The 27,691-nt window shown below is 37.4% G+C and overlaps 1 protein-coding gene across 2 annotated transcripts in view; it reads left to right on the top strand.

Annotated features, from left to right (window-relative positions):
• RAPGEF2 (Rap guanine nucleotide exchange factor 2) overlaps positions 1-27,094 on the top strand; it is a 185,625-nt gene extending 158,531 nt beyond the window's left edge. Inside the window, exons 17-29 of one of the 2 annotated variants that reach the window (XM_053975949.1) lie at positions 3,872-4,029; positions 8,029-8,269; positions 8,519-8,902; positions 10,491-10,702; positions 10,783-10,910; positions 11,525-11,544; positions 12,570-12,793; positions 13,612-13,791; positions 15,528-15,680; positions 18,323-18,548; positions 20,140-20,699; positions 23,258-23,563; positions 24,776-27,094. In XM_053975949.1, the coding sequence (XP_053831924.1) occupies positions 3,872-4,029; positions 8,029-8,269; positions 8,519-8,902; positions 10,491-10,702; positions 10,783-10,910; positions 11,525-11,544; positions 12,570-12,793; positions 13,612-13,791; positions 15,528-15,680; positions 18,323-18,548; positions 20,140-20,699; positions 23,258-23,563; positions 24,776-24,801 (2,818 nt within the window). In that variant the 3' untranslated portion in view covers positions 24,802-27,094. The remainder of the gene's footprint in view (positions 1-3,871; positions 4,030-8,028; positions 8,270-8,518; positions 8,903-10,490; positions 10,703-10,782; positions 10,911-11,524; positions 11,545-12,569; positions 12,794-13,611; positions 13,792-15,527; positions 15,681-18,322; positions 18,549-20,139; positions 20,700-23,257; positions 23,564-24,775) is intronic. The other variant, XM_053975950.1, reaches the window with a different exon arrangement.
• The last annotated feature ends 597 nt before the right edge of the window (positions 27,095-27,691 follow it).

The following is a 27,691-nucleotide window of genomic DNA, read 5'->3' on the forward strand; positions in this document are numbered from 1 at the left end:
ATTTTTTTTAATGAAAGCTAAATATGCTATCTGATAACTTTTATTCTATGAACACATTTTAGAAATAGAGTTCTGAAAATTGCTGGCAACAATAGAAGAGTGAATTTTATATGATATTACGGGAACCTGGTTCTTGGCCAAGGCAAATGGTATTGATGGTGGGAAAATGAATTGTAGAGGGTAGTTGTGTGGTCAGTGTTTTGTCTTGCATTTTTCTTTCCTGTGTCCCACTAAGGAAGAAACTATTCCATGTAAATTTTAAAAAAAGACACTTGTACTTAAAGTGCAGGGCTCTTTTTCCTGCCATTACTTAAAAATGTTTGGTTAACTGATGTTAGATATTGCCTACTAAATGAAAACTATTCTGAAACATTATATAGAGAATGCTAGTAATAGAATTATTAAATTAATATTAATTATTATATCCAAATAATGGATGTTTCTTAAATTGATGGCAGGACCTTTCAATAGAGGTGAATCTGTAAATCCAACTCTTTCTGAGTTGTTTGTCTTTAGCATGTTTTCCTTTATTTAACTGGTCTTGCATGTTTGTTTCTCTGATGAGCTGTGCATACTTAGGTCTGTTTTTCTACATTGGTCACTATGGTTCATAGCATTTGCATTAAATTTTCATATTGATTTTTCTTTTTTTTTTTTTTTCCTTTATTTTCTTTCATATTTACACTTTTTCTGTACAGGGACCTCTTTGGGTAAGATTCAGAAAAACTTGACCTATTTTATTTTCTTTTTGCTAGCTCTACTTTATGTGTTATATATAGCAGTTTGTCTGCAAAGCCTGTTGACGTTCGGTGGTTTTTGTCTGCACAGTTTCTATGTAGAGATCTGTAGCTATAGACTTTCGTGTTTGTGATTTTCTTTCCCCTATTGTGTAGAAGCATCAATCTCATTCTTCCTTTTAATTACTGGTGTTGTATATATTAAGGGACTTTACTTAGTCTCATGTTTTTGCATATAAGAAAATCAAGAGGAGTGAAAAAGCTTATTTACTCTTTAGTTAAAGTAAGAACATTTATGGAGTCATTTAAAGAATTCATGACTCAGCTGGCTTAAGAGGTGAAACTGTCCACTGTTTTTGAGTATGAAGACTGCAGAAGGCTCCAGTGCCTTGAGAATATACCCAGACAAAACCAATCTTTAAACTAGAATGAGGTCGCTCTTAGAGGGAGCTTGTCTACTTCATGAGACATTAAATCAGTATCAGAGATGAATCAGTTTGAGCAGGAGATAATGCTTTCCTTCAGTCTCACTGTTTAGTTCAACAAGGTTAAATAACTTCCCGAGTGGAGCAAACAGCACCATTTCCTCTGCACCTACAGGGAAATCTTTTCACTGTCTGTGGGACGTCTCTTGAAGGGTTCCAGGTACAATCTCCACTGGTGCTCTTTGTTTACTTTTCTGACAGAGAGTGTTTTGTGGTCTGTAGGCTCAATGTGTCCAAAAGAGGATTAAACACAATCCCCACCTCCCTCTCTAGTAAAGTTCTACCTGGTCCATAGTGCAGCATCCCAGACAAAGCAGCAGCCCCTGCATCTCTCCTCTCTGCAGTCCTGCAGTGGGATGCACAGGATTTTGTGTTCTGAGGGAAGAAGCATTCAGATACTTCTGTCATTTCATTATCTACCGTTTGTCATTCAGCAGGAAAGTTATTTATTAATTAATGTGCTGTCTCCCTGCATGGCAGATGCATAGAGAAAGCAATAGAAATGCTGTTTCCTTAAAACCACAATCTTCTTTCATTGGCATAATAAAACATTTTACCTAACAGTAGATCATCATGGGACCTGGATTTTTTTTTAGTGTTGTTCTTTCTTTCTGATTTTTCTAGGGTTCATGACTTGTTTGCATAGGTTAGAGCTCAGGTTCTAATTTAAGTTTTAAAAATAGAGTAGACTGAGTGTAAAGTAAATGAATTCCAATTTCTTATATGAAGACTTAAACTCGAGCACAATTTTAGACACTTGTTTTGCTTTTAAACCTAACATTTTCAGAGTTGATCCACTTTACTGAAGCTGCTTCAGTCATGATGCACAGGATAGGTATAAGATTATATAAAACTGGCAAACTGCAAAAGGAATGCATAATGCAAATAAAACGATTAATATAAGATTCACATTGTCTTAATTTGATTTGATTTTAGAGAAAATACTGTTGTTTGCAGTATTTATGAAATCTGGTATACAGTAGTTTAGAACCACCAGAAAACATTTTGAGGTACTAGGGCTGCAGGGTTTTTTGTTTACTTTTTTTTTAAATGTGAAGTGGTTCCTGCTTGAAGGACCTGATATTGATTGCTGGCAATTTTTTTGGTTGTAGTGAAAGACTTACTTACCTTCTGATTAAGAGAGAATCCTATATCTGTTTCTAGTGGACTTGAGTGTTTCTGACACTTTCATGGCTTGAGGTTTACAATTCATAAAAGTGTGCTGGTAATACAGAGTTATCTTGTTTTTTAGAAACAAAACAATGAGAAAACCCAAGCACAACACAGAGAAATACCATACATTGCCTTCTCAAAAGCAGTTGTGTCCATATCATTTAAAAAAAAAATGTCTTTAGTGCTCAGATACTGTTCTAGCTTTCCAGACTACTGTTCAATTCATAGCACTTAAAGAAGTGGTACAAGAGTGCACTGTGTAGTTATTCATCAGTAAGCACAAAAGGATATTGGTGCTGTTACAGCTAGCAGGGTAATTATCTAGCCTTTTATTACTTCTGTTTAGATTTTCTAAGGATGGATAGAGCACTAGACAAAGGCTTAGGTGCCCAACGTTAGGGTACAAGTGGTCATTTGTGTTGCATCATTTAATTTACTAGACTGACTTAGTTGTAATGTTTGCAATGAAGTCTAAATTCTGGTTTATGTTTTATTTAAATGTGTAAATACAGATTTAGATGTGCTTGGCTTTTAGAAAGACTTTGCCTATACTTGCCACATTTTTAATGCTTTTCATTTTCTATAATGACTGCTATTCAACATTTTACACCCTCTGAGTGTTTTATTAAGGGTTTTGATCTGTATATTTAGAGAAAAGTTCAATGGCTGTCTCCAGCTCTACATCTTGTGGCTGGTGTTCTGCTTCACGCTATTATGAACTCAAAAGCAATAAGCAAATCAGTGCCTACTCGAATATGATGATAGCTCTGTCTCTGATCCATCTAGCACTACTGATCTCCTGTGGGACCCTGCCTTACACAATTTCATGGATAAAACCCTTCACCTCTATCACAGAATACTTTATTTACAGCTGCCAGGTACTTTGAAGAGTATACCCAAGTGTGGCTGTTTAGCTTAGCCTTACCTGGTATCACTTCAGTCACACTGAGTGAAGACAAACTCAGAGAAGCTATACAGGGTAGGAAAACCAAATGATCCTTTCTCATCTGTCTATTGAAAGATCTTATATAGTATGGCTACAAAACAACACAAATATAGTTGCAAATCCTGTTTGTGATGGGGTAAAAAATCTATGAAGTCCAGGCCTGAAAACAGCACTGAGGGGACAGCAGTATTACTCAAAGTTTGGGTGATGGTGTAATGCAAGAGTGATAAGGTGTGTACCACCTTTTGAATGAACATATTGGCCAAAATCATTAAAAAATGAGCGTAGCAACTCCTCAGAGCTTAGTGATGAGCATCTTCTGGCAGTGTGAGCAGGCAAATCGAGTCACTCTGAGTGAACTGTTCACAAAGCAAGTCCTGTTGTCTGGAGAACTTTGACTTCTAAATAGCAATTGCTGTATCAACAATTGAAAGTATGAAAATGTAGCAATAGAGACATCACTGAATCCCTCTAGTATAGCCAATCTCTGAATGTCTCTAAGTCCTGATTTTATTTCTTTCTGGATGCAGTGACATTGGAATTGGCCAGTCTCAGGATGACAGCATTGTGGGACTGAGGCAAACAAAGCACATTCCTCCTGCTTTACCTGTCAGTGGAACCCTGTCATCCAGTAATCCCGACCTGCTGCAGTCTCATCACCGCATCTTAGACTTTAATACTACTCCAGGTAAGGATCCTTCTTTTATTGTTGTTCTTGACCTTTTAATTTCCTTTTGTAGTTCAGGCTTTTTTGTGTGGATTTGTAGAGTCCGAAGAGGCATGCGAGTTTTTATTAACTGTTTGCTGTCATACACAAATGAGCCACATATTCCTGCGTGAGGATTTATTACATTTGCTACAATATACTTCACCCACATATAATAGATGTCTGTTTTTCATGTATGCTGTATACAGAGTGCTTCTTACTGATTGACCTGTTTTGCCTGGTATTTTATAATTTGCCTCGATGGATCATTGTTTACAAGACTGCAATATTTTCAAATGGCATAGCAGATCATTAGCTTATACTAAAGGGAAAGGACATTGGGCTGGGACTCAAGACATGTATTTCAGTCTTTTTCTGAACTGACTTATATAATTTGTACTACATTTGTAAGGGACAGAGTTTCAAAGTTTCTTGTTAGTCACCCTACCCTACAGCTGTATGCCAAATTCTTTGAATATAAAATCCCTTTCTGAAATAGATAAAAAATGAACACATTTAGAGAGGATCAAAGCACAGGGGTGAATGAGGGAGAAATAGGGGGAGAATATGAGAAACTTGAGAGCCTTATCTTATAAAAACGGTTTAGCTGGAGCTCCTGGTAGGGCTGGGATTTGGGCTCTTATCTGGCTGCAGGAAGGTTCTTAGTGGGAAACCTTTCCTGAGTTAAGTATCCAAGTCTTTGCTATTAAAATATAGCTTCTGGAGCAGGATACAGTGATGGTAGGTCAGCAGACACTTGGTTATTTTTGCCTAATCTTTAAAGAATTACTAAAAAGAACTGAAAATTCAGTGCTCTCCTAAGAATGAGGGATTTCAAACATTACCTAAAGGATTAGCTAAAGGGATGCTGCTTAAATATCAGCCTACACACTGGCTAAGTTGATGCAATCATTGTGCTTGAAACTGTGATATTGAACATTACTTCATCTCAAGTGTTTTAGGGCTAGAGGAGATTGCAAGGAGGTGGTTTGTGATTTTTGCCCCAGTGCCTAAGATTGATCCTGAGAGACCTGGAAGGTGGATAGTTTTTTGTATTTTCTCCAATGACTAGTGTCCAACACCTTGAAGCTATTCTTTATCAGTAAGAGCATAGCTTTTCACCAGGACTTTCTCTATACATGGGTGAAAATTCCTTTCTCTAGCTTGCCACTTACCTAGACCAGACAATTCTAGGTAATTAAAGTGCCCCTAATGCTAAGTGCAGCAAGAGGCCAACCTCTAGAGCTGTGGGCATTGCTGACTCATGCAGCTTGAACAAACTTCCATGAGAAGGAAAGCCATTGCAGGCTTAAAGACCTTTCAAATATAGATGGAGTTCAGAGAAGCTTAATAAATGAATAAGGTTCAACTGTTCGCATTTTGCATTGAGGAAAGGAGATCAATATCATGTAATGCCATTGCTCCAATGTTTTAGCAGTTTTTCTGTGTCTTTGTAGAAAATGTATTTCTTCCTTATTAAAAAAGAAAAAAAAGTTGGTTTGGTTTTTTGGGTTTTTTTTCTGGGTTGTTTTTTTTTTTTTTGGTTTTTTTTTTTTTTTTGTTGTTGTTGTTGTTGTTGTTGTTGTTGTTTTTTTTTTTCCCTTAAAATTTGCCTGAAGGTCCACACACAGAATATTTTAAATGTAATTCTCAGGCAATTTTTTTTTCCTGTGTGGAAAGGAAGGAAAAGGCAGCTTGAAATGAAGAACATACACCTTAAGGGCTTTAGAGGTGTTGCATTGTATATAGAAAAGTTGAATTATATCTCTATATATTTCAAGACTTGAAAAAATTAAAGCCTGCAGTTTTAATTCCTTTTACTACCTTGGTCTAAATTAAAGATGGAAATGGAGGCAGCTTGCAAGAAATTGAATGCACTGGAGGAGAAAGAGAAATGGGTAGAGCGGCTGTCCTTTGAGGCTTTGAGAAATATCCCTCAGGATAAAAAGTAAAACAACTTGCTCCTTTTAGAAGAGTAGTCTTTGAGGAGAAAGTGTGAACAGCTTGAAATCTTCAAGGAGTCATTTTAGTTTCCCTTCTGATTGGATCGGGCTGTCTCAAATATACTTTTAAAGGTTTATTTTTAAATGTTCAATAGCACTTTGATTTCTCTTTTCTTGTGCTGCCTTTGCTATTTGATTGGAAGTCAAAATAATAGAGTAATGATGAACTGCCAGTCACTGGTATTTTTTCTTTCCCCTCACAGTCTTTCTAAGGGAATAGATTGCTATCATGCAGCACTGCATTCTTCAGCCAGCCACTCCAGTTTCCCTTTTTGAAAACCAGTGAAGGGGGGGTGGTTATGATTCTCTTCAAGTGTTTTATTTAAAAATTAGTGGGCTGAATTACTTGCTATGATTGCTATAGCTGCAATCATTTCACTTGCTGGCAGACGTCTGTGTATTCTGTGTAGAGCTTTTGCTCCCAGCTTTGATAGGTGGGCAGCTCAAGAAATTGGGTGGTAAAATGCAGTGCAAAGATGGGACTCCTCTATTTGCTGTCCTCTGCGTTTCTTCATATTGACTTCAGTGAGCCAGCAGAGCAGGTTATTTTCTTGTTGCACAAAACACTTTATTTCTAGGGGCTGTTAAACAATTTCTCACCTTAGTATTGTTTACAGTAGCTTCTCAACTTCACAGCATTTCTTTGGCATATTTCTGTAACAGCAAAACAAAAATATTTCTGTAACAGCAATAGGCAGCCAGCTCTAGAGAAGGGTCTGGTTTTTAACAACATCTCCAAAAGCCTGTGTCTTTGGCATCTGCCTTCCTCCAGATGTCAAAAAATGTAGAAAATATTTCAGAAAATATTCTGCTCTGTATCCTTCTTCAACTAATTACTGAAGGAAGATGGGTCAGTGTAGAGTTGGTGATAAAAGGCAAAATTGGCTTGCTTGTTTTGAAGTATTTCTGCATTTGACTTGAATGCAAAGGAAGGGCTAAAAGCTGGCCTGTAATGATATCCTTTATGTATAACTGATGATGTAACCAGAAGCATTAGTGTGTTCTGGTATTAGTGCTTCTCAAGCTGAAAAAAACTACTGAGAGCTTAAACATTACAGGCTTAGTTGCATGAAATTTGTAAAATAATATATTAAAGCCTAAAAAGCCTTTGTGGCATGTAAATGAACTCATATCAGAGAGATTCATCTTAATGCTTTCCAAATTATTATTTTGGAAATATGCAGGAGCAGTGGGGAGGTGTTAAGTTCTGTTCTTTTGTCACAAGATTTCTGCTGCTGAATAGAGCTTTCTGTAGTAACTTGAATACATGTTATGCACATTCAGGTCTTGTCAAAAAAAACATCTAGTTGTACTAAAGTGAATGTTTTCATTTGGCAGTTGTTTTTTCACTATTTTATCATGATTGTCATTTCAGAAGCCTTCATTTAGAAAGCTTTTTATTATTATATATTTTCTTGCTTGTATGACCTCTTTGATCTAAAAAATTAATTATTCTTAAGAAGAAACATATTAAAGAAAAATAAGTAGATGTCATGCCTCACAAAACTAGAAAAGCTCATTTCTAATGAGGGAAGAAATTAAATTATTTGAAATACTTGTCAGTTAAAAATACCTGAGGTTAAAAAACTTAGTGATGGATACCTGTATAATTTCATTTATCTTTTTTTTTCTAATAATACAGTAATAAATAGCAAAATTCAGTTGATTAGTGGGTCTGGATTTCAATATATTCATGCTCATTAGTTTGTCTTTCCAAACTTTGAAAATATTAACATATTTTTGTGGCTTGCTCCATTTATAGCCTAACTAGCTTCTTTTCCTGGATGTTAATAGAACTAGCTTTTACTGAAGGTATTCTTTATCAGTAAGAGTCTAGCTTTTCATCAGGACTTTTACTGAATTAAAAACTGATAACACTAACAGTTAAACTCAATGTGACTTGCCTGTTCTTATACCATTGGGTTTTTATTTTTCTTTGCTTACTAAATTGCATGACTTGCTTGTAATTTTTTTCCAGACTTACCAGACCAAGTTCTGCGGGTTTTCAAGGCAGACCAGCAAAGTCGCTACATAATGATCAGCAAGGACACAACAGCAAAGGAAGTGGTCATCCAGGCCATCAGGGAATTTGCTCTGACTGCAACCCCTGATGCCTATTCACTGTGCGAGGTCTCTGTCACACCTGAGGGGGTCATCAAGCAAAGGAGGCTTCCTGATCAGCTATCCAAGCTCGCTGACAGGATACAGCTGAGTGGCAGGTAAGATGGAGACTGAGCTAAAGCTGATGATGCCGGTTTATTAAGTCAAAATCTTGTTAAAGGAGTGTTACTTAATTATTTAATGTTCTGTTTCTTTGCAACACATAGCTGCTTACGCAACATCTCATTAATACCTAGGCCTGGTGAAGTTCATTTTATTCTCAGCTTCCAACTGGATCATTGCTGTAATTCTCAGCACTAATTGGGTCTATTGTATCTAGTGTCTTTTTTTGAATTTTGTTTTTACAGGTATTACCTGAAGAACAACATGGAAACAGAAACTCTTTGTTCAGATGAAGATGCCCAAGAGTTACTAAGGGAAAGCCAAATTTCCCTACTACAGCTCAGTACTGTTGAGGTGGCTACACAACTCTCCATGAGAAACTTTGAGCTGTTCCGTAATATCGAGCCCACGGAATACATAGATGACTTGTTTAAACTCAAATCAAAAACAGGTTGCACTAATCTAAAAAGGTTTGAAGAGGTGATAAATCAAGAAACATTCTGGGTGGCTTCTGAGATTCTAAGAGAAACCAACCAGCTGAAAAGGATGAAGATCATTAAGCATTTCATTAAGATAGCGCTGCACTGCAGAGAATGCAAGAACTTCAACTCGATGTTTGCCATCATTAGGTATTGCCCACTAATAATTTTACTTCTAAGTAAAAAGAAAAATCTTACTTATCTTAGTCTTTAAAAAAATAAAGTAATAGAGTAATAGAGTAATAAAGTAATAGAGTAAACCAGTTTATACTGCTAACATCAACACTTGGCATTCTGCTAAGGAGGGCATTTTCTGTAATCTGAAATGTTAGCTGAAATATTATTTGAAATGCTGCTGTTATGTACTTACTGCTCAAGACAGTGTGGCAAGGTGAACATGGCACAAGAGAAACTAATGCACTTATTTAAAGACAAGGACCAAAAAACACAACAGGTATATACAGGAAAACCACACAATTGTAGCAAATGAATGGGTTGATTTCCCCAAAGCAGCTCATTTTCGTCTGTACTGCCAAATATCTTAAATTCATTCAGCCATAATATGTTGCATTTTGTTTGTGTCAGCAGTTTCTTTCACATAACTTTGAAAATAATCAATAACAGACTGTGATGCCCTAATATAGTCTGTAAATAAAGATCTTGTAATAAGAATTTTAAAATGTACTGAAAATCTCAGAAAACCTTTCTTAGTTTTGGAATGAGAAGGAAGAGAGAAAACTCTAATGTATATGTTTATACACTTTCTTTAGAACCCAAACAAAAACAAACAATCCCCCTATATTGTCTCTCATGAAAAAGCTCAAGTAAGTTGCGGTAAACTGACAGTGTTATCACTGTCTTTGACACAAGCTCTTGTCATCATCTTGACATTCAGACAACAGATTGAATGTGACACTTTTCCTGTGAGTAGGAAAAAAATGAGTAGGTTTGAATACCATTCAGCAAATGAGGCAAGTTCCAAAGTCAAGGATCCATGCTGATGATCAGTCAGCATCTCTGAGACATCAAAATATTGAGATTTTGTTCAGCTATTTCAGCCAGTATCAAGGAGAAACAAAAGCAGGCTCTCTGCTAGGAAAAACTTGTGTGAAGGAAAGATTCTAGGTATCAGACTTTCCCACCAGGTAGAAATTAACAGCAAGATAATCAGTGTCATTACAGGGAAAAAGGGGGGTTTGCACCAGCTACAGCTTGAGAATAACCTCTGGTATAGAGAGTGTTAGAAAATTTCATCCTGAAAGAACAAAGTCAGAAGGATTATTGCAGAAAGAAGGTAGGTCAGTGTGCTGTCACCACCTGAACATCATCATGTAGCTGGAAGATAGTTTTTCTGCCAGTTTGTTAATCTGGAAGAAAGTCGTCATTCTGAGGTACTTAGATTATGATAGTCTTATCAAACTCAGACACTGTTCTAAAGTGACAAATACATATTCTCTTTAAGGTTTAATTACTTATCCAAATGTAATATTTTTCTGTTTATGGTTGCATCATGTAGATATCTTCAGTTATTATAGCTTTTATAAAAATTATTTTCTGTAATCCATGCTGGCAAAAAGAAGTTTTAAAATTTCTGTTATTTTATTGACATTGTTGTGCTAATGTGTTCTGGCTATATGGTATTTCTACATAATCATACAAAATTTAACATGATATTTTCTAGGATTTTTTGTTTCTTTCCTCTTGTTCTTCAACTTTTTTGCACTTCTTTTGTTTCAAGTGGCCTGAATTTAGCACCCGTTGCAAGGCTCCGAACTACTTGGGAAAAGCTTCCAAGCAAGTATGAAAAACTGTTTCAAGATCTACAGGACTTGTTTGATCCATCTAGGAATATGGCAAAATATCGTAATGTCCTTAACAGCCAAAATCTACAGCCCCCTATTATCCCCCTGTTTCCTGTCATCAAAAAAGACCTTACATTCCTTCATGAAGGTAAAGGCAGAAGTTTATCACCTCTTACTAGCTAAGGAAAAGTAACTTTTCTGCCTAATCACTGATGTTGTTGGTTGTAGGAAATGATTCTAAAGTGGAGGGCCTAGTGAATTTTGAGAAGCTGCGGATGATTGCGAAGGAGATACGCCATGTTGGTCGCATGGCGTCCGTGAACATGGATCCTGCTCTCATGTTCAGAACAAGGCAAGTGTGTCATACCAGGCAGAGCTTTCACCAGCTGGGAGAAGGCTGGGTGGCAGCAAGAGGGACTTTTATGTGCACCTTCTATTGGAGCAGTATGAATTTTTTATGTTAGCAATTGACCAGCATGATGTGGTCGTCTAAAACTGGAGCATCCGTTACATTTTGTGGTTACTGATACATTCTAAAATGTTTCTTACTATCCTGTAGTTGACGGTTACATCATAAAAATGAGGTTCTATCTGTGGGAGGGAGAGAAACTGTCTTGAAAACATATCTCTTAGTCTAGTTGAAATATTGATGGGTGTCAGCCTTATAATTTTGATTTAGTAGAAGTGGTAATGTATCTGAAGCAGTGTCAGCTACTTGTGTTAGAAAACATGGAGTAAATGCTCTTAGGCTTCATATTTGACAAGCTTATTGCATACTCTTTTTCCTTAATTTGAGCTAGAAGAGTTTGTAATATCTGATTGTATGCCCAAGTCAAGGCTCTTTTTAATGTTTGTGGGCTTCCAGAACTGCTTGTCCTGAGGTCTGGTCTTTTTCTTTCTGAGCTTGTGATCTTTCTCTGTCTCTTCTTAAACCCATGCTTTATTCTTCCTGGCTCTCACTTGCAGGAAGAAGAAGTGGAGGAGTTTGGGGTAAGTGGTTGGAGACAACACACACAGACATTCATTCTTCCTTTACCATTTGCATTTTTTCCTACTTGCTATCTTTAATTTTCTGGTGCTTTGAATTTTTTTTTCTTTTGTAACCCTTTTTTACTGACAATATATTTGATTTGGGATTAAAACACAGAAGTTGTAAATTATTTTTAAGTGGTCATAGGTAGAAGTGGAGTGTTCTTTCCAACCTCTAGTTTAAATTGATGAGCATCTTCTGGATGGAAGAGACTTTCGGTCAAAATGAAATTACAAAATTGCAAAGTTGCAACAGCTGAAAATAGCTGTTCATTTCCTTATACCTATTAAACAATTATCACAATCAAATTCAAAAGTTAAAATTTACAGTATCTGCTTGACTAACTTACTTTCATATTACAATTAGCCATCATTTTTACCTTAACAATTTAGGACCAATGCATATCATATAGATACACATACATTGAAATGTGCATGACATTTATTTCATCATGAACTAGCTGATCATTTTGTTTAAAAAAACTCTCTTCAGTCTTGCAAGTTACAAAGAAGTTCTATTCTGTAAAACTGAGCTGTACATTCTGTATATAGTCTGATTTCAAACACAGAGGGCTTTCAAAATGCCTCCTTTATGTGTATCTGAACCTCAGCTATAGTCTTCTGTCAACACTGCCTTACTGCATGAGCTTTTCCTAATGCTCCAATCCTCTCAGTAGATGGCTTATATGAGAGAGCTACCTTGAATGCTTTTCTAGATGTGTGAAGTGTTATTGCCTAGTTGGAGCAAAATAGGTTAAAATATCTGTGCCATTAAAATAGTGCCTGTAACCAAGTAAAAAGATTTCCTGGCCCTCATCTTTCTATCTGTTATAGCTGTTTGACTTACTGGAATGAGGCATGTAAGCTTTGACCATAGACTGACATTCATGCAATCTCTTGCACGTTTCACATTTATTGGGTGATACCATGTTGGACTAAGTCATACCTTTGCTCTCTTTCTTCCCCCTCCTGTCCCCTCACTCCAGGTCTCTCAGCCAGGGCAGTGCCAATGCAGCTGTGCTGGATGTTGCACAAGCAGGAGGGCATAAAAAGCGGGTCCGTCGCAGCTCCTTTCTTAATGCTAAAAAGCTCTATGAAGATGCTCAGATGGCACGGAAAGTAAAGCAGTATCTCTCAAACTTGGATCTAGAAATGGATGAAGAGAGCCTCCAGACACTCTCTCTGCAGTGTGAGCCAGCCACGAACACATGTAAGCATTGTCATTTGTTGTGGATTTCAAGAAAATTGTTCAATATAACTCTGTTTCTAGTCCAGTGAATCAATTGGGAACAGTAACTAGACAATGAAGTAGAAAATTGTCGAGTCATTTTCAAGTACTAAACATCTATGAATCCTAAGGAAATAATCTTGTGGATTAACAGGATAGAGACATAGTATTTATACATGTGATAAGGCTTTAAGATGATGTCACAATGAAGTATACAATGGCTTTTTAGATTTCGTCTGTACAAAGGGTATGGAGGAGTCAAAAGTTCTTCTATATTTCTGATATACTGAGGTTATTAAGTGTGAACAGCAGTATGGTTGTTCTGAGGGAGTAGGGGATTTTCTTATGTCCAGGTGTTTCAGAGATACCTGGAGGGCTGTACCTGGGGCAGCATAGGGGAAACTTATCCTGGATATCCATTTCATTTTGATTTTAAGCAATGTTGTATGTTATGCCCTTCCCTTCCTGCAGTGTAGCAAAAAAAAAGTAATTGTATGTCTGCTCTGAATCAGTTGTAGTCCTTATGATAGCCCAGTATAACTTCTGGTCATGTTTTTTGTAACAGAGCTTTATTTTGAGAAAGAAAACATTCATTGATAATGTACATCTTTTAAATGGAGTTACATCTCCCCCTCTTTTCCTCTTCATCTTTTCTGTCTAAAGATATCATGCTGTATTAATTGGACGAGTATTTGCGCGCCTTTTAATTGTTAATCAGAGGGCTTTGCACTGCTCAAACTAAAACACCACTGTGTCTTCAGCTGGTAGTCATTCAGTGTTTTGTCCCCTTTCTTGCAAAGTGCCGAAGAACACAGGAGACAAGAGATCTGGGAAATCAGAAACATCACCAGTGGCTCCCCGGGCAGGCATCCAGCAGAAAGTGCAGCAGCAGCATAAAGTAAACCAAGCATTGCAGGTCCCGGCCGTGTCTCTCTATCCTTCTCGCAAGAAGGTGCCAGTCAAAGACCTCCCACCATTCGGTAGGTGGAACAAGGAAGAATTTGGTTTAATTTTCTGAAGTTTGTTTGCCTATGTCAAGAAGACATTTTTAATCAAATAAGGTTCAGACTTCCATTTCTGGTAGTATGATATGCAGGTTATACCTGTTCATGCAGTGTCTAGGCATAGTTCTCTTCTCTAGAAATGGAAAGGAAGAAGTCCAGGGAAAGCATCCTGTCAATTTAATCAGTGTAAATATTTACCTCTTGCTAGCAGCTGGAAAGAATAAATGTTTCTCACAGTTTGCCTTGGGATCTTGTCTTAACTTTTCTAGAGGAATTGGGTACCTGGAGTTCTTGAGATGCCTCAGAAATTTTGGTATCTCTTCACAAGTTAAATTTTTAAGGTGAAATTGAGGCCTGCTCAAACTGGCAGTCCTATTAGAAATGTGGGTCTGAACTTTCACATTGACAGTTATCCCTTTGGCTTCTACTCCCTTCTGCTTTTTATTGTTACGTGGTTGTTGTTGCTGCCTCTGTATTCTACAGAAAAGCACTGGACTATAGGAACTTCTTCTACCCTGATTTCCAGTTCTGTGTCCCAACATGTGTACAAAATATATATATGCACTATTAATGAACTCTTTAAATGACAGGTATGATAATATTCCTAGGAAGTATATGTAGCATAACTAGCCCTTCCTTTTTCATGATGGTTATTGCATAAGAGCTTAATTCTGATTTCACTCTTTATGGGTTTTCCTCATGCACTGCTTAGGCTGCAAGAAAGCATTAGAAGCAGCAAAATGAGTAAGAAACAATTCAATATTCATCTAGATCTTGTTGATTTTACCATTAAATTTTAATCTTGAAAGGACTTTGAAGCTTCATAGACTGCATTTTTTTGCTCATAGTGGCAAAGTTTCTGAAAACTGACTAGGTTATGATGATCAGGCAGCTGTGAATTATTGATAGCAGGATTGTGATCCAACAGATCAAAGATAGAAGTCCACGACTGTTTGGAAATAACCTCTACCAAAAACATTGGCAAAACTGTCAGAGAAACTGTCTTCACTTATAAGGCTGTCCCAGCGTGGATCTTTGAGGGGAGGGGAAAAGAAAGATGAATTTATATGGTTTGGGAAAAGCAATTCCTAATGCCCTAGATCTTTACATCATGCATCATCTTCAGGATGTTTTTACTCTGTAGTTTCCCAAAATAAGCTGGTGCAGAGATAGTTCTCAAAAAGGAAAGAGAGAAAGGCAGCTTCAGGATGGTCTTGTTTCATAAGCCTAATCCTTATTAATTTTCTTTCCAGTTTCCTTTGACCTTCTAGGCTACTCTGAATAGAAAAGAAACAGGAGAGTAGTTTGAATTCTTACTATATAAATCTAAACTAACCAGTGAGATGGGTGTGTCTCTGTATTTAAGCTAATTTTAGTTCAAGTTTCTCAGTAACCATTCCTATGCATATCCTCATTTATATGTTGAGGCAGTATTCTGCAACATCAAAGCTTCATGTTTTCTGTGGCAAAGTATTTATGTGGCCAGAATGAAAGATCATCTGCATTAATGTGCAGGAATAAACCACTATATTTTAAATGGGAATACTTTTAACCTTTTGCTTCATTTAAGCTGGTGTCAGGAACTCAGAAATATACTGGAAAAAAATGTAGCTTTTCTTCCTGTGGAGTGTGTGCTCTATAAATACATTGTGAAACATAAGGATGCATTTATACTGGATTTTACATCTTCCTACTTTAATTCTTACCTAAAGGCATTAACTCCCCACAAGCTTTAAAGAAAATCCTTTCATTATCGGAAGAAGGAAGTTTGGATCGTCACAAGAAACAATCTGAAGACACTGTCTCAAGTGCATCTTCGCAGCTGTCTTCTCCTCCTACTTCACCACAGAGCTCTCCAAGGAAAGGTAGTAGATGTTCAATATTTCTTATCCTGTTTCTTGAAGCTCATGGACTTTGCAAGCTTCTGAGAGAGAATTTGGACACTCAATGCTGCTGCTCCAATTTTTGTTGCACATGGTCAGCAAGAGGGCAGAAAATGTAGTGCAGAGTGGGATACGTGAAAGGTAGCTGTGAACCTGATTTCAAGGGTACCTGAAAGCCCTCTGGTGATCAAAAGCCAGAAAAGATAGCCTAGTATGATACGGGATTTGATGCAGCAGGTCACTCTGACTGCAGCTGCTTCTGACAAAAAATATTCCAATGACGAGTGTTTCCTGCCTTCAGTGGAAGGATGTACAGGTGGAAACTTAAAATCTTTGTACAGCATTGACCACACTGATCTATCAGAGGAATTATTTGCTGTGTCATGCATCTGAATGGGATGTGACCTACATATGACAGAAAGGCTTAAGGTATTTGGAATTCAAATCAGAATATTTAATATTGTAATTTATACTACAGAATTTTTAATAGCAGCCTGATTACTTAAACCATGTATATGAATTTTTAAGGAATGGTATTATACATTGGAGCTTTCTTGACCAAGATCTTTTTAAGTAATTTCATAGAGTTATTTTTTAAAGTAAATTTAGGACTTTAAAGGGATTTTTTAAAAACCTGCTTGCTTGTTTGTTTTCATGGTAGTTCTGGCTATGAATTGACAAAACAGAGTATCGAGGCATTGTCCTGTAATTTAAACCAAAAAAAAAAAAAGAAACTTTGGAAATATGATAGCCTAGATGTATTGTATATGACTTCTAAGTTATTCTCTTTTCAGGATAGCATAAAAGTTCAGTTTAGAATTACATAATAGAGCATTATGGTAAAATATACATTGAGGCTGGAGTGACTTCTATTGAAGTGTTATTTACTAAGGTCAGATGGAGGAGGATAATATGTAGAGGATATATCATCTTGAGTCCTTGTAAGCTGCCATCATTATTTCTTCCAAATACAAGATAAGCAAAGAGTGAACTTATATAAATATGGTCAGGCCTATGCATTTTTTGAAAAAGGAATTGGAATTCTGTACTTAACTCACAGTTGTGAGCAGCAATTTATTTTTGCAAAAAGCAAATCGTAAACATGATTAAAAAAAAATCCTTGGGTTGATGGTTGATATTTTCTTTCAGATAAAAATGACAGCATTAATTCCCAGCATTAGTTCTCAGCAAGTGAATTGGGATAGATCAGTTGAAGTAATTTTGACTCTTATGAGTAGAGTGAAAGCAAAATATGAAAACTGTGGTGACTTGTGGATGTGTTTAATGATCTTTAACTTAGCTGGCAAGAACATTCAGCACAATTTATTTAATACTGAAAGAAAAGCTAAATTTGCTTCCATGACATGGTTTGCATGTCATAGAAGTTGGGCCGTGTCAGTGCTACCTACCTCCAAATTTCACCATAATTCTGGTAATATAGATTTTGGAATTAATCAGTGAGCCAAGTATCACAAAGAAAACATGAAAACCTGCCCCTCTCTCAGCTAAAATATGTAATAAGCAGTTAGCCCAGACATCTGGGCTGCATGTATCTGTTCATCTCTGATGTGCAGACTGTCGGAGGGAGCATTAATTGGTAGGACGGTCGACGGAGACGAGAGATCTCTGAAGTCAGGTTTTGAAACATGCAGTTTATTACAAAGGGTGTGGGTGCAGGGGCCCTGCTTAGAGCTGCTAGCTACAGCTCGGAGCAGGCCCGTAAGAGCAAGAGAGACAGAGAGGTAAGAGCAAGAGAGGGCAAGAGTAAAAGTAAGAGAGGGAGGTTCCCATTACAATACAATAAATCTTCTTCTGTGCTGAATATTCTAATTTTCACTAACCAATCTAGTACAAGATACAAATCCTATAGCATTTACATACAGCCTATAAGAATCATGACATTATCATACTGTGTTACATTTTAAACCCTTTTAAACTCTTTGGACCCCTTCTGCCAAGCTAGTAGGGTCTGCTCTGACCCTTGGACCTGTCTGCAAGCAGAGGGTGTTGTTTAATCAAAAGGGGATTACCTTCAGCCGGCCATACCATTGTTTTCCAGTTGTTCAGTAACTAAGGCTTGTTATCTCAAAGCTTGCTTTCATTTCAATCTCTCTTATAGTTTCTATATTCTCAAAATCTTTTGCCAGGCAATCATATTTATAAGGCTTTCCTGGTTTCATCTTCCCCAGCAATCTCTGAAGCATAGCTTTGCAGAATACGAAGAATGTATGACAGAGTCTCTGGGATTACTTTAAGCAGAAATCTCAACCAGAACATCTCTTTCCTTCCAGTCTTGGAGACAGTGTTTATGCACAGGCAGATTTTGAGAAGTAGTATTTCATAATGTGAGGATATGATGATGAATTTGAAAAGAATTTAGAAGAGGGAAGGAGAGCAGTTGGTTTGTAAATGAGTAGTACATGTTCCCACAATCCTCAATCTCTGATTAAGATACCAAAGACAGTGTCACACAGTTTTGCTGTGTATCTTTATCTTTTGCAGTGCTATGTAAATGCAATGGTAACTTCATTTTATTGCCAGTTTTATTGCAGTATTGCCAGTTGCCTGACAAGAACTGAGCAGGCATCTTGGAGAGTCAGATTAACACCATGTTCCCTTTGCAGGTTACACTTTGGCTCCAAGCAGTACCGTGGATAATTTCTCCGATTCTGGTCACAGTGAAATTTCTTCTAGATCTAGTATTGTCAGCAATTCCTCTTTTGACTCTATGCCAGTCCCCCTGCATGATGAGAGGAGACAGAGGCATTCTGTCAGCATTGTGGAGACAAATCTTGGTGTGGGAAGGATTGATAGAAGAATCATGATTGAACCAGATCAATACAGCTTAGGGTAAGAATTTTATTTGTGCTTACTTATATTATACTTTCATATACTTTCATACTTTCAGTGTGTATGTGGCATGTATATCTGTCCATGTAACTTTCCCTGTTTCTCTCAAATATTTTTTTCTCCTCTGCTCTTAAAAAACTACTACTTCAGTGTTTCATTTTGCGATAATGCTCCTTTCCTGCCAAGAAAAGGTTTTGTACTCCTGAGTGAGTGATGAGGTCTACAGCAGCAAGACCTCACCTCAGTAGATGTTACCATCTGAGCATTTCATTGGTGCCATAGATTATCCACTTTGTGGCAAACTAGTACCCTAGTCTGCTTTCTCCATGGGAAATTAACTGAATTAGATGAGATATTCAAACAATTACTCAGTGATCAAACTGAGAACAGAAATAGCTAGCAATTTTCCAGTCTGCTTCATGGAAAAGTGCATATTTGTCTAACTCCAAAATATTTTACTCCAAATATCTCTTCTAGTCAACAATAATTGGAAGCTAAAATTCACATTATGCTGCTGGTTTTCTAGTAATTTTCTAGGTAATTAACTTCTGTAATGGTGGGAAAGCTAGTGCTGTGAGGAGTTCTCTAAATCTCTAGCAGTGAACCTTGGTGTGAAAATAATTGGAGCTGTTATTTGGATGCTTCAGTCCTCTGAAGAATGGTTTCTGGGGTTTTAATCCTGCAGGGTCTGAGAATGGCAGACCTGTTTCAAAACTGTTGTATTTCAGCTTTGGGAATCTCAGGCTATGCAAACTCTTTATTCAGATGTCTTAAATATTTGGAAGAAGAGGATTCTAGTCTGCATAGGAAGGTGTCCTGGAAGAACAAGTCCAGGAGTCTGGATATCTGCTAAGCAAAAGTGACACTTTGTTGGTTTTATCTGCTGCTGTGTAAGGGATCATGTCAGGCTCACTCTATCATTGAAAGGCTACAGAAGACATATTTGCTCTATGAAGTAGCATGTGTTTCCAAAAATAAGGTTAAAACACATTTCCATTTGCAGGAAATGTTGAAAAGTTAGCTCTCACAGTTTCCTAAGCAGAAAAAAAACCCCTGAAATCTAAACCTGAATATCAGCCAACTGCTGCTAAATTCTGTTCCTAGCTTTTGAAAGCTAGCTTTTTTTCTAGCATTTTCTCACCATGGCTGGAAAAGCAGTAGATTAACCGTATTTGTTTCTCTGTATGTATGTCTGTGTGGTTTGCCTGTCTTAAAGAGCTGTTGCAAAGTTAAGATTTTACCTTTTGAAATTACACTGCTGAAGTGTAAGGCTTCAGCAAATTATCTATCCAGTTTTGTTTGTTTGTGTTGGCTTTTGTTTTATTGAGGATGTACTTGAAAGAAAAATGTTATATTCTCAAAATTGAATCAGCCATTCATGCAAACAATAAGTACTACCAAGTGCATCAAAATCTTCCACCACAGAATCATAGAATGTTTGAGTGGAAAGAGACCTTTAAAATGTCATGAATGTTACCTAGTCCAACCCACAGCATGTTTTGTTTTCCTTTGGTTGTTTCTTTGTGTGTCTTGTTCATGATTTCCAATTCCAACACTGGATTTTTTGTCCCCCTCATCAATGTGTACCCAGCTCATATGCACCGCTGTCAGAGACCAGAGGCCTGTATGCTGGAGCAACTGTACTTTCTTCTCCTAGTACAGAAGAGCTGTCACAGGACCAGGGGGACAGAGCTTCGCTCGACGCAGCTGACAGTGGCCGTGGGAGCTGGACTTCTTGTTCGAGTGGCTCTCATGATAACATCCAGACAATTCAGCACCAGAGGAGCTGGGAGACTCTGCCTTTTGGACACGCTCATTTTGATAGTTCAGGCGATGGGGCGGGACTGTGGGCCTCAGGCGGCCATATGGACCAGCTGATGTTCCCTGACCATGGCACAAAGTATGGCAGGCAAAGTCAAGGTAGGGAGGGCCTTGATCAAGCACAGTCCAGAGCAAGCTGGGCATCTTCCACAGGATACTGGGGAGAGGACTCCGAGGGTGATACAGGTACCATAAAGCGCAGGGGTGGGAAGGATGTTTCGATTGAAGCTGAAACCAGTAGCATAACATCTGTACCAGCAGAGGAGACAAAGCCAGCTCCCGTCCCTGCCCACACAGCAGCAGCATCAAGTAGTACAAAGGGGCTTGTTGGTAAGTTAAGTTTTGTTTGCCGTGAAGTATTTTAATTTATTTGCTTAAGTTTTCTCATATTGTTCTGCATTTCTTTTGTCTGTGTTTTTTTGGTTTTTTTTTTAATTTTTAAAGCAAAACTGAATATTTTGTAGTCTCAGTTTTTTCCCTTTAACTGTACATATATTGCTAGGGAAAATATAATTTATTGTTGATTCTCAGTTCTGGCAGTGCCTTTGTGTTTCAGGAGAGCCTGCCATACATCAAAAAACTAGCTCAACTGCTGGGCAGTATTTTGAGAGGTTGATGTATTTAGATGTCTGTTCTGAAATTTGAATTTCTCATCTCAGTAAGGCTCCATAGGCTATATTTAGAAATCTTAGTAAATGTGGCCTGATTTTTACAAACTGTTTTACTTTATACCTTTGTATGACTTGTCTGATAATTGTGAATATTCCTTACTTCTGAAAATGGGATCCCTTTGTGCTAAAATACCAACTGAAATGTTTCTTTGGACTGCTGAAACTGAAGAGGTTTCAAATAAGTTAGAGATGAAATACATTTCTATGCATTCAATAATGGAAAGATCAGATAATGTATAAATTAGTATGAAGGTGTCTTTGGCAGAGCTTAACATTTTTATCATATTGTTCCTTCTATGCATTCTAATCTGTGGGCCTTCCAATACCTCTGAATTTTTGCCTCTTTTCTTCCTTTCATTCCCCCTCACTTTGCCTTTTGTCAGGTTAACATGAAGAACTATCTAAAAGCCATTTTTTGCTGACACAGCTGAAAGTCTGCCAGATTGAGGTCATGCTGAGACCACTATGATAAAGAGCTTTTCCATTTTCTGCCCGAGTATATTTCTTAGCAGTGGCCTTTTGCCTCAAAGCTTGGGTGCAGGTCTAAATCCCTGGGCTATCAAGTGGAAGAAGGTGTATGGATTCATGCCAATCTCTAATTTTACTCTTTGATACCCTTGGTTTCTTCCAGAATGTGTAACAGGTGTGCTTCCAAACTTGCCTCTCAAGGCAATGCTTGCCACTGCATTTTTACGGACTTGAAAGAACATGAAAGACACCTGAAAATTCAAACCAACACAATTCCATGGCCTTCACTACTATTAGCTAACTGTCCTGCAAATGTAACTCTGTGTATCACTATCCAACAGAACCCACTGGTTTACATACTTCTTTTGCACTTAATAGATACTGATTTCTCTTAGTATTTCAGTAGAATTTTTCTACAGTAGAATTTTTCTACAATAGAGTTTTTCTATAGAACTTCTGATTTTCAGAAATCTTTGAATAAAGTTTCTCAGAAACTTCTTCATGCTGTTTTGCTCAGTTAGAACAGTTTGCCCAAGAAAAATACTTAGACCCTATTTGAAAATTTTTGGTTTTGTTGTAATACCAAGGATTTATTTTTAAATCTGTAAAAACTTGCATCCAAGTAGCACCCGTCCATTTTAAGTTTGTACAGCCCTTTCAGTCAAATCATCCTGTGTAATGCAGGGTGGTGTTGTCATCAACACTTATGTAAGAATATAGTGTATGACAAGCTGTGCAAATTGTCTGTGTCGGTGGTTTTTCCTGCTGTATTTGTAAGGTTTGCCATTAAAGTGGTCATGTGTTAAAGGGCTGGACCCACAATAAGTGTTCAGTATCAAAGTCCCAGTTGACTTCTCTAAGCACTTAATTCTGAAACAGAGACTTGCCTATCTGTTGTGTGTCCTGGCTGATGCTTAGGATTTTTAACTGGTTTTTTTTTTTTCCCTTAAAGTTTTCTCCAAGAGGGCTTCTCAGGATGCCCTGAGTTAAGCCTTGTTCAGGTAAACAGTTACATCTCAGTGAGATCCACAGGCTAGGTGGTAGTCTTTCCATCTCCTAGATAAAATAATATTCAGTCATTGTTCTTATGGGAATACTTTCAATTTTGATTTTGCAGAAAATACAACCATAGGGGCTGCAGACAGTAGTGCATGCAAATAGTATAATGATGAAGCCCACTTCTCTTCCTGATCTCTTGGAGTTGTAGCTTATGTCTCATTAAGTAGTAAGTTTTGTAAGAAGAAAATAATGTATAAGATATATTTCTTTTTTCCTTTCCAAGATGCTAAAAACAAAAGAGATGAGTTCTTGGATGCAAAGCCCATCTTCAGAATTAAGTTAATCATACATGTGGAGAGATGCCAGAATTCATGTTTACTACTTCTGTGGACTCTTGAGTCTTCCATGTTGCTTTGATCACTGTACATTTTAATGTATACAATTGATGGAACAGCTTCAGTTGTGAAGTTTGAACAAATTCCCTATGAAATTTGGTAAATTTTGTTAGACTAACGGTTCACTGCTGGAAGAATAGTTATATCCTGTGTATGTTATATATTCTGCACTTTCTTGACTCATTTATTTTTCACAAGTTCTTTGTCTAGCATATGATAGTTAACCTCTGTTGTTCAGAGTTTCTGTTCCTGGGCTATGAGTTGGTTGATAGTTATTTAGCTTTTGACTGTCTATTTTCCTTTGAGCAGTGTTCCTCATCCTGTCTCTAACAATCACCTGTTGTTTTTCCTGCAGCAAGAAAAGAGGGTCGATATCGGGAACCACCTCCAACTCCTCCCGGTTATGTAGGAATACCTATTGCTGAGTTTGCAGAAGGTGGCTCCCATCCAACCAGGAAGCCTCCAGACTACAACATAGCACTTCAGAGGTCTAGAATGGTGGCACGGACATGTGAGACTCACGGGACAGCAACTCCACAGCAGCAGTCGCATAGCCACTCAGCTGGCAGGCCCGTGAACAAACCTCAGTGGCATAAACCAAATGAGTCAGACCCACGTCTTGCTCACTATCCATCTCAAGGGTTTTCCACAGAGGAAGATGGTAAATTTCTAGTTGTTAGATTTTGAGTGTGCTGCATGCAAAATGGGTCAGTGCTTTCACAGACACAGAGCAAAGGACACAAATCTTGCCATAATTTGAACTCTATTTCATTTCAAAACTTGCTATTTGTTAACTTTTTGGAAGGGAAGGAATTCAGTTCATCCTAAATGTAATTTAAAATTTGAAACATAGGTCCACTTGAATCTTGAACAACCAAACAGTTGGCTTAGGCAGCTTCTCTGGAGGTGCCTATGTTCACCTTGTACAGCCCTGCCTGCCAAGATTTTCCATATTAACCATGTATTTAATGATCAAAATTTTTGATCAAATTTAACTTGATCAAAAATGCTCAAATATTTTGTACACTAGGATCAATGCATCCTGGTCTACAGAATACTTGTCCAAATCCACCCCATAGAGCACTGTTGCTCAGGTTTATTTGGATAGTTGCTCACATTCTACCTGAAGCTCTTTACACTGTGAACACTGAGTCTTCCACTCTATTTCACATGATGAGCCCACTGCCGTCTCGCTACTTTGCTGGTCCAAATGTGTCTACATCTTTATGCTTCAGCTCAACTGTGATGTTTTTCCATGGAGAGCAAGTGTAGCTGGGTTGGAGCTTTAGGTCCTCAAAATTTAGGCAGGGTGGTGCCAATATCACGCACTTGAATGCTTTGTTTTGCTTAATGATAGACTAACATTCCCCTTCTCCCTCAAACTGCTTAGTTACTAAGGTTTTAGGTGCAGTTGAGCATGATGGGGGAAAAAAATGAAGTCTACCTTAACTGAATTGCCTCAAATTTTGAGTTACCATGACAGAGAATTTTAATTTTTTTCTACCAACAATGACTGAAGATATATTTAGGGAAAAAATGTCAGATGCCTTTCTGAAGCTATTAGAGATCTAGGAGTCTCTGTTGTGCTCCTCAGGGTGATAACTGCATCTAGCTCAGTTAAAGCAATTGTCCTTTTTTCTTCAAGATCAAAATTCCAAAGGAATATGTCTCATGAGACCTGAAATGTACTGAAATTTAGATTGTTTTAAAGTATATATACTTATACAATGAAATGGAGAACACATGAGCACAATACACACAGTTGTTGTATGCACAGCTTGTTTCATTCAGTATCAGTCTTGTTCTTTATGAACTAAATTCTATTTTTCTTTATCCTTAAATTCTATTTTTCTTTATCCTATTATGTTTGCAGAAGATGAACAAGTCTCTGCTGTCTAAGACTTGGGTTTTTCTGGATCCAGAGTGAGCCACCTTAAAGGAGAGCACAAGAAGACGTCCCTAGAATAGGAGCCTTGGAACTATGATTAAAAAGATGGTGGACCTATTTGCCTCCTTCCCTGCCTTAAAGCAGCATGGGGCTTCTTCCTCTGCCCCTCCCCCTTCTGTCCCCTCTCCCCTTGCATGTGAAATACTGTGAAGAAATCGCCCTGGCACTTTTCAAACTGTGTTGCTTGAAATGCACAGTGCAGCAATCTCCAAGCTACCACTGTCGCTGTCTGCCACATCACACAGTATCATTCCAAATTCCAAGATCATCACATCAGGATGATTAACTCTGGCTGCACTTCCCAATGCCTGGAAGGGTTTTTTTTAAATCTTCCTTTTAGATTTTAATCACAGTCCTAGCACTTAGTCTCATTGGGATAATGAGATAAGTTAGTTGTCAAATTACATTTGGCCTTTAACCTACAAAGAGAAAATTGCTTTGAGATCCTTCAAGGAGGCAGTGGTTATTTGCTTGTTTACAATGCCTTTGTTACAATTTTGTATGTTTGTGTTTGGGAGATCAAATAGTGCATCTGAAGAGTAATTACAGTATTATTTCACACCTGTAAGTAGGGTTGCCAGCCTGAGCTCCTGGAAGAATATTGCTATCACATGGCTGAGCAGGGCAGAAGGGAAGGCAGAGGTTGCAGGATGCAGCCTTTCCTTGACTACCTGGCTTTGCTCTTAATGTGCCCCACCCTGGAATCTTCACAAGTTTGTAAATGTTAGTGCTAACAGCATCCTCATCTGGGTCTGGCATAAATTCAGAAACACAGTGCTCACAACTGGTCAGTGATCAAGAGGACACAGTGTGCCTCATACCTGTGCCTTGCGGAATACAGGATGGCATGCTAAAAAAAAGTGTCCCATTGTAATAAGACAGACGGCAACCCCACTGTTAAGTTATATACTTTTTATTTTTAAACTATATAGTAGTTATATTAAAATAAAAATTAACTGGATAACACTGCAGTGAAGGCAAGTTGGGATGGCACAGCTCGTGTCAGCTGTTAACACTGATCTAATAACTTCCATCTATTGACTTTGACATTAGGGGATAATCGAGCCTTTAAGTGAAAAAAATAAAAATAACACAGTTAGATTTGCCAGCCTTTGCAATGCAGAAATAGTCACAACTGTTAATGGCTTCATGGAACACTGCATGTGTAGAGAAGGCCAATGTGTAGCAACCACCTGCTCACAGCTGCTATTAACCCTATAATGACTGAAATGACCCTCCCCTCTATTTTTGTGTTGTTTTTGCACAGACTCCGGAGAAGTGAAGGCTGCCAATCCGAGTAGTACTCAAATGTGAGGAACTGCTGGTCTTGGATTTTTTTTTTTCCATTGAACTCAGCTGATCATATTGATCAGTAGATAAACGTAAATAGCTTCAACTTTTAAAGATCAAATTGCAGTGTTTTTTCACTGTATCAAACAAATGTCAGTGCTTTATTTAATTCTCTCTCCAGTAATCATAGCTTTTGTCTATTTGCTTATATATAACATTGTCAATTATGCATTTGTAATTTTACATGTAATATGCATTATTTGCCAGTTTTATTCTCAAGGTTATGGACCTCATGTGCATATAGAAATACAAAATCCTAGCTCTATCACAAGTTGCACAAATGTTATATAAGCATTAAGTAATTGTAGACCATAGGACTGCTAATCTCAGTTCGCTCTGTGATGTCAAGTGCAGAATGTACAATTAACTGGTGATTTCCTCATACTTTTGATACTACTTGTACCTGTATGTCTTTTAGAAAGACATTGGTGGAGTCTGTATCCTTTTGTATTTTTAATACAATAATTGTACATATTGGTTATATTTTTGTTGAAAATGGTAGAAATGTACTATGTTTATGCTTCTACATCCAGTTTGTATGAAGCTGGAAAATAAATAAATATAACATTAATGAAGTCCATATTGATTCTTATGCATTTTACATGTTCCACATACTTGAACAAATTTATGAAAAAATTTTACTTCTCTGTGTATTAATATTAAAAGGACATTGCCAAGTGATGTGGGCAAACCACTGGTGTGGAGTTTTTCTTGATATATAGTTGTGCTGCTGATAATTTTTGAAAACTTTAGTGTGCGTACTGCTGAATGAGAATGACTGATACTGTGAGCATCCCCAGCAGAATCATTTGAGATGCCAAAAAAGGTATGGACTTAGGTGTATGTAGAATGTAAACAGTTTTAAAGGTAAGATTGTGTTGATTTTATATTCTGAATAGTGTAAAAGTAAGGAATATATGTTTTAACATTTGGGTAGGGAGAAGTATGGAAGGTGATCCATTTGAGTTTTTACCGAACAAGGTATGTCAAATAATGAATATCACCCAATAGCATCCCCAGTAATAAAAGCCGATGTTAATTCAATGTCAAGTCTGTAGATTTGATTTTTCCCCCAGAGGCTAGATTCTTTATTTCCAATGGTATGCAGAAGACTGGTTTAAAATGGTACTGCTAAAGCCATAAACAGCCATATCCCATTTAGCTTTGAAATGCCTGGCAGGTGGCGTTTCCAAGTCTAAAATTAATTCAATGCAAAGAGAAGCAACAAAATGCTGTCTAGATACAAGTCTTCCTAACATAGCTCTAGAAATGATCCAAACTTAGAATTATAAGAAAGCTAAAAATCACTGAAAATATGGGACTTGTAAACGTTTTTTATTGCCGTAGTCTCTAGCACGTAAAGAAAGAAATTATGGATATTTAGATTTGTGTTGTGTAGTGGAACTACTTTCTGTGAATCAGAGGCTAATATTTTTTGGGTACATTTCAACAAGCTAAAGATTAAAATTTGTTTTTACATTAGTAGAATGA

Source organism: Vidua macroura, chromosome 4, assembly GCF_024509145.1.
Source record: "Vidua macroura isolate BioBank_ID:100142 chromosome 4, ASM2450914v1, whole genome shotgun sequence".
NCBI lineage: Eukaryota > Metazoa > Chordata > Aves > Passeriformes > Viduidae > Vidua > Vidua macroura.